The 13,648-nt window shown below is 37.2% G+C and overlaps 1 protein-coding gene across 1 annotated transcript in view; it reads left to right on the top strand.

The window, feature by feature from the left end:
* unm_sa1614 (un-named sa1614) overlaps window positions 1–13,648 on the top strand; it is a 38,716-nt gene that overhangs the window by 11,459 nt on the left and 13,609 nt on the right. The window contains exons 7-17 of the mRNA XM_053484267.1: window positions 125–210; window positions 1,297–1,372; window positions 3,280–3,366; window positions 5,398–5,498; window positions 5,782–5,851; window positions 6,132–6,219; window positions 7,123–7,171; window positions 9,024–9,187; window positions 12,144–12,277; window positions 12,396–12,487; window positions 13,025–13,211. Of these exons, the coding sequence (XP_053340242.1) occupies window positions 125–210; window positions 1,297–1,372; window positions 3,280–3,366; window positions 5,398–5,498; window positions 5,782–5,851; window positions 6,132–6,219; window positions 7,123–7,171; window positions 9,024–9,187; window positions 12,144–12,277; window positions 12,396–12,487; window positions 13,025–13,211 (1,134 nt within the window). The remainder of the gene's footprint in view (window positions 1–124; window positions 211–1,296; window positions 1,373–3,279; window positions 3,367–5,397; window positions 5,499–5,781; window positions 5,852–6,131; window positions 6,220–7,122; window positions 7,172–9,023; window positions 9,188–12,143; window positions 12,278–12,395; window positions 12,488–13,024; window positions 13,212–13,648) is intronic.

Below are 13,648 nucleotides of genomic sequence, written 5' to 3'. Positions count from 1 at the left end.
ATCACTACATCATAATATCTTAATGATATAAAGTAGAATTGTACTGAATTTTTCCACTGTTTTCTGATATCTATCAATAAACACAACTCTTTGTGCTCACTCCTCCTCTCATTCTCTTACGCAGTACCTCATTAAAGTGAACGAAATAAAGAGCAAGAAAGGTGTGGATCTGCTCCAGAACCTCATCAAGCACTACTACTCCCAGGGCAAGTAAGGCGTTTAACGTTGTCTCTATTTTGTCTTTTGCATCACATAACCATGTATGTTTTCATTCCACATACAGTAGGTAGTAACCTGTGAGGTGATGTTTTGTCTTAATCGGCCAATTAAATAAAACTCCCCAATTCGTGCACCTTGTTGCCGTGTATTGTTAATGTAATCATTTACAAATGAATGGTATAAATATTATATAAACAGCTGAATGAGTATGAACGGTGAAATTTATTAATTAAATTATGAGCACTAATATGATTATTTAAATGCTTTTAAACAATTAATTACATGGAAATATCATGTAAATAAAGCACCTGTTCGTTTCAAAATGTGCGTCTGGTAATCCTTGCACATACGTGTCAAACCCAGTAAATCAGCCTGGGCTTCGTCTGGGCAATTTTACCATACTGTATATGATCATACAATGTATAATATGGTCTCTGGCTTAAAAACAGCATCCACACTTCACTAATTGTACCAAACCTCTGGCTCAGACGACTCAGCGTCTGGAAGAAGAAAAAAACAGTGTGAAAACACTAGGAAAAGAGGCAGCACTGCTTTGTCTGTGGGCAGAGCTAACACGCAGCCTGCAAAAAAAAGAAGCCGTAACTGAAAAACAAAGGACGTGTCCAGATTCACAGCATTTTGTCAATCGTGGAAATAATTTATGAAGAGTACATAAAAGATCAGTGAACATATAACTGGTTCTCAGTGTTAATTCTAAATAACGAGGCAAAGCTTTCCCATAACAGATGACACACAGCTCTATAAATAAGGAACACTTTTTGGAACTGAACTTCATTTGCATATCTTTTCCTTCCCCGTGCCGTCGGAAAAAGTGCTGAGTGGTTTCTGCACTGATAACACCTGAATTTCATTTTTTCCTGTCCTTTCCTTTTGTCTTGTGTCTATCCGAGACCATGTTTGACTGTATGGTGATTTTGTAAGGAAGCAGGGAGATGAGGAAAATGGTGGGTGGAGGATGAAAGATGAAGTGTTGAGGGAGAGAGGAGGAGAGAAATGGGGCTGCAGCAACAGCAAATCACTGGTGCTGATTGTAATTACATTGGTTTCCTTTGTCAGTTTCTTTCAGGAGTGCTTGACTGCCACCGAGAAGCTAAAGCATTATGTTGACACTCTCACTGGAAAACTCAGCTCTGTGAGTGCATTTTTACATCAATAAATACATCTCTTGATTCAAATTGTTTTACAAGTCATATGATTTTACATGCACAAACTGTCACAGTGAAATCGGTAAGAGATTTAGTGTTTGCCCATGGTAACTGTTTCTGAACTTTATTTTTCCTCGTCATGTTTTTCTTTTCTTTTCTTTTCTTTCCTTTTGAGTGGATGGCTTAAGCTAACATGATGAAAATCTGTGAAAAGAGCTATAGTCTGCCACTCAGCTTACAGTGTTAGAACCCAGGTGCATTGTTACCTCTAATATCATTCTGCCAAACAGACTTATGTGGCAGTAATTGCGTCTTTGTGTGTGTGTGTGTGTGTGTGTGTGTGTGTGTGTTTGTGTGTGTTAAACTGAGAGAGAGGGAGAGAGCGAGAGAGACTAGGACAGCTTATCAGCATTCAAAGGAGATCTCATTCTGCAGCTGCCACAAGCAATAAGACTTAGTTTTAAATGTACCAGTAGATCAGTCATTAAACTCTTTCAGCTCCATTTCTGCTGTTATATTTTTATAAACAAGTTGACGGCTAAACAAGAGAAGCACCATTTTCTGACTTTTACTCATTTTGGAAATTATATGTTTTCAGAACCACAAGAAAGAAAAAGAAGAAGAAGAAATTTGTCTATACCAATATTAAAATTGTTATATAACCTTGCTTTAGAATCTATAAACATGCACTATTTAGGCAGACCGTGACATGTCGCAGCTGCATTTTACAGCAGTTGGTTCTCTCTGTCACTGTCACATTGGTGAACAGAAACTACATGCTGTGCGAAACAGAGGCTGCCATGAGTGAACCAAATCAAGTGTAATGAAATAAAAGAATGCGTAAATTAATATCTGCAATATTTTTTTGTGAAATAAAACAGTGGCGACGCAGTGACTTAGTGGTTAGCGCTGTCACGTCAATGGTCCGGGTTTGATTCTCGGCCAGGCTCGATTCCCGCCTTTGTGTGCACAGAGTTTGCATGTTCTCCCCGTGCTTGGTTGGTTTCCTCCGGGTACTCTGGTTTCCTCCCACAGTCCGAAGATATGCAGGTTAGGCTAATTGGCGTTCCCAAATTGCCCGTAGTGTTTGAATGGGTATGTGTGTGTGCCCTGTGATGGATTGGCACCCTGTCCAGGTTGTACCCTGCCTCGTGCCCTAACCCTCCTGGGATAGGCTCCATGTCCCTGCGACCCTGAATAAAGGATAAAGCGGTATAGAAGATGAGTGAGAGAGTGAGTGTCAATGAGTGTGTGAGTGTGTGTTTGTGTGTGCCCTGAAATGGATTGGCATCCTGTCCAAGGTGTACCCCACCTCGTTCCCTAAGTCTCCTGGGATAGGCTCCAGGCCGCTCGCATCCATTTATATGGGAAAAGGCGGTTTGGGCAATAAGTGAGTGAGTGATATAAAATATATCAATATAAGACAGGATTTTACAGGATGTTAACACCATGTTATACACTTAACAAAGCTGTGTGATACTGTAGTCTATGCCCTGGCCATCACAAAGTTTTGACCTTAACCCCACTAAAGCTCTTCATGGTGTACTGAGTTTGTGAAAACAAAGCCATGGCGAATTTATGCCGTAATCAAAGCTAAAAGCGGTCCAACAAAATGTTTGTACAACTCTTTTGATATCTCTCTCTGTGGATCTTATTGCTTTTATAATAAATTAATTTACTCAGCGTTTTTTTCCCTCTATTTGTATCTCAATTAGGCTAATCATATATTTCGTAATGTTCAAAATAGTTACGCATTTTTAAAAAATATACTGCAAATTCGTAATCATGCTTTATGATCACGTGTAAAACTCAGTTATGCATACCTAGCAGGAAATTTTGTTCAATGAAGGAAATGCTGTGGGGTTAATGTCTGTTTTTGGGCATGTGTGTGCAGATAAAGCATAGTCAAGATGAAGAGAAGAGGCAGCTTGTGGCCCTCAGGGACCAGCTAAGACCTGCCTTGCAACTTGAACTTAAGGAGGTGATCACTTACACACTTACTTACTCTTACTCAACATGGCATTAGTGTGCATTATTTATTTCTTAATACTATTCCCTAATACATTCTGTGGTATATTTTAGTCTTCTCCTATATTGCACTGTCCAAAGCGCTTCATAATGAAATTTGATTCATTCAAACTAATTTGTAGCTTTCAATATTACAGACATATTAGACATATTTATGGGTTTAAATAACTGGCTGGCTGATATGTCTCAACTATTATGTTTCTGCTTTTACATGTGTAAGTTTCACTTGTGTGCAAAAAATGGCAAATGGTACTGAATTATTTTTTCTTAAGCAATGTATTGATTTTTATAAAAGGGTTAATACCTCTAGCCTTTTAAAAGGTTTTTCTGTTATTGGGGCTCTACATGGAAATAAGAGGGAGAACCTAAAAACCCCACTAGGGTGCAATTTGGGAAGGAGTATTTGATTGACTTTTATTAGCCATAACCAAAGGGTTTGCTACATATAAAATAATGATTCTGTTATATGTAGTAGGAACATCTACATCTACATCTACAGGAATGTAGTTTGTTGTGAGATCCTGTTAAGAGGTAATGCAGTTTTTAACCAAAAGTAGTTTTGTGCTAAGAGATAGTGACAGAACTTATTGCACATATTTCTGGTCAGGGACAGTGAAGGAATGGTATATACCTGACTACACTAGAAAACCAATTTACAGGAAATGCAAGATTGTGATTGGCAACACTAACTGTTGGGAAACATTAGCTGTATACACACTGAGCCGAGTTAAGGAGCACTGTACTAATACTGGGTGGAGCTTCCCTTTGCTCTCAAAACAGCCTCACTCCTTTTTGGTATGGGTTCCACATTATGTTGCAAACATTTCTTTAAGATTTTACTCAATGTTTATGTGATTGCATCATGCATTTCCTACAGATTTTTGATGCACTTTGATGGTGCATTTCTCCTGTTCTCCTTATACTGTATGTCAAAAGTGACTGGGAAGACCATTGAAAAACACTGTCATGTTCATAAATCTAGTTTAAAATTTTTGCTTTGTGAAATCGTGCATGTTCATACTGGATTTAGGCATCGGAAGATGAATGGATGCCATGAAGGCATGCAAATTGTCATCAACAATAAACAAGTATGTTTTGGCATCCTACACCATTATAGCCTCCACTGCAGACACAAGGCAGATCGGGTGGTTGCGTTCATGTTAAAGGTGCCAAAACCTGTACCTACTTTGATCTGACCAGTCAATGTTTTTCCAGCCTTTAACAGTAGTTTTGTTGAGCCTGTGCATACTGCAGCCTCAGAATTTTCATCTTGGCTGATAGGAGTGAAACCTCACAATGATGCTGTTGTAGATGTTGTAGTTCCATGTCAAGGTTTAAAGAGTTGTCGATTCTGAGTTGCATTTCTGCTTACCATGATTGTGCAAAGTTATTGTGGCCTTTCTGTCAGCTTGAACTAGTCTCTCATATACAAGATGGACAGATGGACAGAAATACCACTTACTTTTTTCTTGATCACACTCTTGAGAATGTTGTGTATGAAAAGCTCAAAGTCACAGAAGTCCATTTTAATGCTGGCCTGTATCTGCATGATAGCCACCAGATTGGCTAAATATTTAGGTGTAACAGTGTTCCTTATAAAGTGCTTATTGAGTGTATCTACTGAAGTTACAATTTACCATGTAGTTTAAATGTAATTGCCATTGTATATTTTACTCCCAATGCACTCGTTCAGTCTAGGAGGGTAAGTTCTCTTTTATGATTCCCTATATGCAGTGGTAGAATTGTGGAAATTAAATAATGAGAAGTGACTGCATGCTACATCTTTATGTTTGTCTAATTTATTGTTTACATTATTTATGTCACATTGTGTTGTAATGTAGCTTAGTGCCTAGTGCCAAGTTACACTTCATCCTGTGGCTTTTTAATGTTTCTGCCTTTTTTGTGTTATGGGGAATGAAGAAATTGCATTTTTTAATTAACGAGTACAAATAATTAATGAGATGTGTGTGTGTGTTTGCTTTAGGATTCTTTAAGTAAACAGCATGTGTACAGTATGCACCAACTTCAAGGCAACAAGAAATATGGAACAGAGAAATCAGGCTACCTCTATAAGAAGAGTGATGGGTAAATAAATGTGTTTTTCCCCACATTGATTCTTACCTGTTTAACACTTCAGTTTAGTGTTAGGTCAGTGTTTTAGAATGACTGTTTTCTAGCATATTCTTCGTTTTTTCTACGTCTTAATGTATTAATTGCAACTCATCTTAACTGATTTGACCCTGGTGTTGATAAAATGAGAATTGATAACTTAGAAGTGAAAGAAATAGCCTTTCATTGCCTCTATATTAAGATTAGTGGGTTGTGATTCATCTGGTATGTGTTGTAATTATATTTCTGCCTGCCACAGGTTGAGAAAGATGTGGCAGAAAAGGAAGTGCACTGTGCAGAACTGCTATCTCACCATCGCTCATGGAACTGTAAGCAGAACCATTCTGTTAAATTTACTATTCATCTCTGGCATATCTAAGAGTTTTACCTTAAACAAGCACTTGCTGTTTATGAAATTGTTTCACAATTTAAAATACACTTACACAAATACACAGTGGTACTGTACTGTATACTGTATATTATGCATAATTTATATACCAGATTTATATATATAACTGTTTATCAACTACATGTTTTATGAATAACAATGAAAGTTTAAGGGAAAAGCTTTTCTCTTTAAACAGTGTGTGATATTGTGTTCTCTTCAAGCCAAATAAACCACCAGCCAAACTGAACCTCCTGACCTGCCAGGTCAAACCCAGTCTGGAGGACAGGAAATGTTTTGACCTCATTTCTCGTAAGTAATAATGGAACTTTTAGGAGGAACTCTTCTGCAAATTTTATAATATAGTGCACTGTACTGTATTATAACTATTCATTTGTTTATACCCATTGATTTCTGGGATTCACCAGTGTTTCTTATTTTTATAAAGAGATTCTATTGGTCTTTTGATCTACGTTAACACTATTAAAACCTTTGAATGCTTGCGAGCGTTCTGCTTCTGAATGGTATACTGATCAAAACCTTTTTTTTTTAACTGTGTGTTCCTGGGCTGACATGGCATTCAGCATTATAGAAAGTATTCCATTGCTTAGATAAAGATTACATGTTTATTAACATTACTTAGATTTCACTACTGCTGTAGTTCTTTTTCTTTTTACTACTTTTCTTCTCTGGCATCTTTCTAATTCTAAAGCTCGATTTGCACACGGCACAACATGCACCTGCCCTTATATGGTGTTTAGAGGAATTAACTATACAGATTACAGCATAATCCTATGCTAATCCTACAGTATGTGTCTCTCATTTAAGATCAAGTGGGTTTTATCGTTCAGCTCACCTGGGTAAGAGCAGATTGGAAAAGATAAGAATGTTTGGTGCATCTGGCGTTGACTTTTTTTATTTCTTCTCTTAACAGAAAACTAAGAGAAAATTGAAAAAAGATTTAAATGAATGTTACTGCATGATTACCCCATTGCTTCTTATAGCACTGGCTGTGATACAATCAGTATTTACACTAAGAGTATTATGCTAAATATTCTGTTAAAACCATGCAAAAACTATTATTTTGTACCCTTTATGTACTCATCTAATTGAGTGTTTAAGTCAGAGAGAGAGTCCACCCTCTTTCAGTACAGTTTTAAAAAATGTGATTATGATTAATGCAAGGTTCTTTGTTCATGTGTGTCTTTGTTGCAGATGACCGCACTTACCACTTTCTCACAGAGGATGAGCCTGACTGTGTCGCGTAAGTCATACCTTAAGAAATGTTAATAAGAAATTTGAATGCTGTAAGACTTGGACCAGATGTGTCAATGGTGGTTTTGTTTTATCAAGGGCGAAGAAAATATGAATAATAAAAAGTACTGAAATTGTGGAAACCTACATCCACAAATAAAAGCCATATCTGCAAGTTGCATTTAAAGACCGAGATATTTGACACTCAGGGGCAATTCAGAGTCGATAAAGGAAACCCCAACCAGTAAACTGGGCACAGGATCAAACCAGGGACTAAAAAGCCACGAGTTGGCAAATTACCTGATGCACAAATGTATTGACCAATAGTAAGACAATGTAGATAAAAAAAAAATCAAGAAATCATCCCAAAACAATAAAGGCAATATATAAAGACTAAACTAAAAACAGCCGCTAAACACTTTTTAAATTCTTCTACAGTAGGTGTAAATTCCAGTTATTCTTCGAAGATTATTTTTAATTCTCACTACAGTGGGACTTAGTGGAAAATGGCACAGTAATGAGAGAAGGAATATCTAGGCTCAAAGATTGGTGCTGAGATTTTAAGGGTTTAACGTGATGCAAAGTTTGTGTTTAAATCAAAGTATTGCATTTACCCAGTGAAGCTATCTGTGTGCTCTGTAATAAAGAAGAGAGCTTGTTTGGTATTTCCAAAACACCCACACACACACTTCTGTAGAAGACCAGATCTCTTACATATTTATTATAACTTCCTCAAATGAGTTTCCATGTGCTGCAATTGAACTGTTTTTGTGATTAAAACTAACCTGTCTTCTATGGATCTGTGGCTAAATGCCAGATGTAAAGAATATTAAAAACGTCTGTTAATAACCATGCAGCGGCAGAGTGGCGTAGTGGTTAGCACTGTGGCTTCGCATTGCCAGGGTCGAGCTTTCAGTTTTGTTCAGTTTTTTGGAGTTTGCATGTTCTCCTGTGCTAAGTGGGTTTCCTCCGCGTGCTCCAGTTTTCTCCTACAGTCCAAAGACTGGGATAATCTGCAATTTTGGGTTCCCACATTGCCTGTAGTGTGTGTCAAGTTATCTGGAAATTTGCACATCAGCTTCTGCTTCAAACTCGAAAAAAGCCATCAGCCAACTACAGGGGACATGAGGATCAACTCTGAAATCACTTTTTAATTCTTGTGTTTGACAGCTTTGCAGGTTACACAACAATTGTTTAAAGTAGATCCAACTAAGTTGTCGATAACCTTAAATGAAAAAACACAAAAAAAGGACATCACTTTTTCTAATTAATAACAGTTAAATAACTACTTCTAATAAATATTAGGTAAATAAAATTTAAACAAATACAACAAAATTATTTAACTAAGCTTAACACATACTATTCCATAAACTGTTTAGGAAACATGTAATACACATCATATTGAAATTTTTTGTGAAAACATGCAAAAACTTAAACAACAATCATAGCATAGCATAAGTTACTGCTTTTCTCTCGTAATGAGCACTAAGCAATTAAATCAAATATCAAGTAACTCAGATTCAAGTGATTAGTCCTAAAAAGTAAAAAGCGGTATTATCAGGGACACTGAGATGACCAGCAGCCGATGTGCTTCCCTGTCTCACATGTTACTGTTCTCTAGGTTTTTATACTCCAGGCATCCCGCGACCCTGCATACAGGACCCTGTATAAAGCGGTATAGATGCTGAATAATAAATAAATGAATGCATGAATGATAACCACACAATTTGAACTGTTCGAAACTGTTAACCATTGTTGGATCCTTTTTAAATGAAAATATCTTTTGAAATGTTTTCCTTAAAACACGTTCTTCATGAATATCATTCTTCTTAAGTATCTTACTGAATATATATACTGTTCAGGTGGATTTCAGTGCTGACCAACAGTAAGCAGGAAGCACTAAATGTCGCTCTGGATGAGCACAAACAGACTGGAGGAAGCAGCTTAGAGGATCTGACCCGGGCGATCACAGAAGATATCCTTCGCATGCCGGGCAACAACGTCTGCTGCGACTGCGGTGCTCCAGGTGCTCCATTTCTACAATGCACTAAATACAGCTGGCTGAATGCTACTACTACAATGTTTCTTGCTGATATTAAAAAAAAAAAAACATTATACATAAACATAAAATGGAAGCAGCATAAGAGAAATCTAAAGGTAGCTTTCGATTCCAAATGAGCCAGATGTGACAGATGGCATGAAGAAGTACCCTGAAGAGGAACCAGACTCAAAAGGGAACATAGCAACTTCTGAATGATGCCACATAGTGGCATTTTTATTATTAGAATGTAGTAAAAGTAGTAGAGTACCTGCTTTTAAATGATATGCAGTGATCTCAGTATGATTATATTGTGAGTATGACTCCTGAGATGGGTACAGTATTCAGGTCAAAGCAGAGTAGAGCATCAGGATTAATCAGGCAGGTGTAAGCACAATTTGGAACTGCCATTACACTGTCAACAAACTTCAGGTGATCATATTAAACAAAGGGGGTCGAAGCATCATAAAATAATTTATGTTTAGCAATCACAGGCACAGATTATTGTTTAGCACTGTCACCTTACACCTCCAGTGTTGAGAGTTTGATTCCTGCTTCGGGTCTGTGTGCATGGAGGTGCATTTTCTCCTCTGTGCTTAGTGGGTTTCCTTCCACAGTCCGAAGACATCAGATTAGGCTAATTGGAGTTCCCAAATTGCCTGTGTTTGTGATGGATTGGCATCTTGACCACGGTGTACCCTGCCTTGTCTCCAAAGTCTCTTGGGATAGGCTCCAGCCCCCTCGTAAGCCTGTACAGAATCAAGTGGTATAGAAGATGAGTAACTGTTTTTAAGTGGTTTACTCAAGCCAACTCTTGACAGCTGGCATTGGTCTTCATTTTGCCAGATACCATGAGTTGTTCATGCAATACTAACCCCTTATATTCTAGGTCCATAGTAATATAACATAAAGGAGACAGAACATACACACTCACTCTATTTAAAATGACAGTAGTTCCCTGTCAACATGGGTTGCGTGTAAAGTATTGGAAAGTTACAGTAAACAGTTCTATCCAGGGAACACATATTTACTAGAAACTCAGGGTATGCTGGGTTGCCAGTCGAGTATTGTAGAATTTACAGTACATAACTGAAAAACATATTTACAGGTAATTATTAGGGCCCAAGCACTATAGGACCCTTTTGTTTTTCTAAGTTTTTTTCCACACTTTTTGGGGGTATTAACATGCTCGAAAACCCTGAGATTTCATTGGACTTGCTCATTGTCCTTTAAGACATATATATATATATATATATATATATATATATATATATATATATATATATATATATATTGTACATACTATAAAACATATGTAGCAGATCATACACTTTAAAATATGCTTTTCTCCATTAATTAATTATCCTCGTGTAGAGGTATCTTATACCTTTAAATTTCTCGCTGAAATAACAGGTCAATTAAAGGTCGAGCCAAATAATTTGAAAGATAAACCACAGTTGATCACACATGATCCTGAGTTGCAAAAAGTCAAAGTATACATTCGAGACAACCTCCCTACCCACCTGCTTGAGTGCTAACATGTACAGTTGGTTTGTGTACCACATAATTGACCTTCTACATGTTGGATTAACTTACTGGTAATGTTTTTATGGGGAGGCTTTAAAAAAATTCCTCTAAGCCAGTTTTTCCCAAAGTGTGGACTGCTTCCCCCTAGTGGGTAATAAGGGTACTACAGGTTTTTCTTCAATATTAACTAATGAAGTAACTATTAACTAATAGTACACTAATAAAACTAATTGTTCACTAATAAAACAAAGCCATGGGATTTAAACAATGTGATATTCTTCATTTATCTTAGTTGCGTGAGGTCAGAGTCGTGATTAAAGGTTTGCGTCAGCCACAATTTAAAGGTTTTCACGTTTTTAAATTGGCCTGCAGCCATGTTAAGTGCGAATGCCTGTCCTGGGCAATATGTAATGATTAGGCCATGTCTTAATATTGGAAGTGTAATGCCTATAGGATAAATATAGAGAAACAACACATCGGTAAATGGCCATTAAATAATGACAAGGTTTTAGGCTATCCTTTAATAGAGTCCTTATTTACAGCCACTATTCGAGTAGTCCGCTGTATCAGTGATCTTACATTAGCTGTGATCTTACATTAGCTGTCCTCTTTACAAGCTACCCTCTACAGATCAGGTTAACTTCTGCAGAAACATAATCACCTGTCAGTCTAACATACCTGAACAAATATACTAAAACGTCCACAACTTCAGGAAGCATGCAACGTTTTACTATTTTGCCAAAATAGTACAGTATATTATATTTTGTAGCTACTTTACCTATGTATCCATTATATGATCAAATTATTTTTTGGAATTAATTGTTTCAAATTATAAATGTATATTGATACATTCTGCATCATTCAGTCACTGGATTGCACATCACAGTGTTTCTTTAGGGGAGTCGATGTGAAAATATTAATGAAAATATCATGAGTAATGAAATGACTTGATTTTTCTCCAGTCTACTTGCTCGTTATTCTAGTGGCTTGTTCTCCAACATAACGCATTTTAATTTAATAAAAGACATTTGGTTATTTAAAGACATGGCCTATTTAAGTACATGGCCTATTTCCCATTAAATAAACGTTGCACAGTCTAGCTTTAATTAAAGGTCTGAATTAAATTACAGCTGGAAAGTTCTTTACTGAAAGACTGTAGGTCTTCTAGCCCTTGGACCCTACATTAACACCTTTAAATCTGTGTTTAAATCGCAAACAAATTATTCCAGCATGAAGCCACTGAAGGCTGTAAAGTTTAATAGAAGTTCAAAGTTAATTTAACTAGTAACTTATTATTTTAAGCACAAAACCAATATGCATACACAAATGAACACAATATTTATGGAGCTGACTTTATTTTAAATGCTGACTGAAAGCACTTTTGTAATATTCTGAATTTATGCTGTATTGTTTTTAGATCCTACATGGATCTCTACAAACCTAGGCATCCTGACTTGTATCGAATGCTCAGGGATCCATCGGGAGATGGGCGTCCATTACTCTCGCATCCAGTCGCTCTCTCTGGATAAACTGGGCACGTCAGAACTCCTGGTCAGAACCTTTACCAAGCAAACATGGACATAAGTTTTACAAAGAATTACAAAAGTGTATAGAAAAACACATCTTTCCCACTTTCTGAAATATTTTTTTCTTTGATGCCTCTGTTCAGTTGGCGAGAAACGTAGGGAACACAGGGTTTAACGAAATTGTGGAGGCCAGACTCACAAGGCTATCTATGAAACCATCTGCAGAAAGTGACATGTAAGTACATTGCTTCCTGGCTCCGTCTCCTACATCAATTCCATACTGGTTGTTGAAACTATAATTTGCTCTGAAAATACTGAAACAGCAATTTGAGAAGGTTTAATTTTTTTTTTTGAAAGAGTGAAGGTATTTTAAATCATGTGGTGAAAATTCACCCATCTGAAAATCAGCTAGTAATGTGCTGAATGAACATTTATTTAAAGTCTGCAGATTATAGAATCATGAGATATCCGGATATCCACTCATATCTTTACCAATACTGTACCTTATCTCAGAGGGTTACCTGGTAACTCTATAAAATGCTGTTCCAGTGCTTTTGGAGATAGGTGTACATGTGTATTATAAGTTTGTTTTTAAGAGGGAAAGGGTTAGGGCATACTTTAGATAAGCAGCCATGTTCTGGACGGTGACAGAGTTCAATTCAAGGTCACAGGCTTTTGCTTTTCCTTATAATTGTCAAATGTAAATAATACAGAGGATATATATAAGGATACACAACACTGTGTGTGTGTGTGTGTGTGTGTGTGTGTGTAGGCTGATACGTAAGGAGTTCATCCTGGCTAAGTATATAGAGAGTCAGTTTGCTCAGCGGAGTGGCTGTTCCCCTGAAACACTGCTCAGGCGATTACAGGAGGCCGTACACGCGCGAGACATCTTCAGCGTTCTGCAGCTCTATACAGAAAAGCTTGACCTCAGCCTGCCTGTGCCAAACCCGCTGCAGGTATATATATATATGTACACACACACACACACACACACACACAAACACACACACACACAAAACTCCCTCTGCTCAGTCCTGTATGAACATGCATATAGAGTTTTTTTGTATAATTTGAGCCATGCATCCTTTGCTAGGACAAGTGGGCCAAATCAAACACACACTCAGTATAAGTAAATGGCCATATCTCAGAAACCTTATTGCCAAGCAATAAGCCATTTCACAATCTCTTCTTCTTCTTCTATCCCAATAATTTCAGTAAACATGGGTTATACTCTTTGCGGCCCAGTCCTTTTCTCCTTGTGCGAGGTGTGCTATTACTTTTATCAGACATCAGACTGCCAGTTTTCCTGAATTTTCTAAAATTCCTTCCCTGAGTAATTATGTTTTTACCATTCACTTTGTGTTGGTCTGATGTTCAAAGACTCCCTCAGTTC

This window comes from Clarias gariepinus, chromosome 23 (assembly GCF_024256425.1).
Source record: "Clarias gariepinus isolate MV-2021 ecotype Netherlands chromosome 23, CGAR_prim_01v2, whole genome shotgun sequence".
Lineage (NCBI taxonomy): Eukaryota > Metazoa > Chordata > Actinopteri > Siluriformes > Clariidae > Clarias > Clarias gariepinus.
This window is presented reverse-complemented; position numbering and strand designations above follow the sequence as displayed.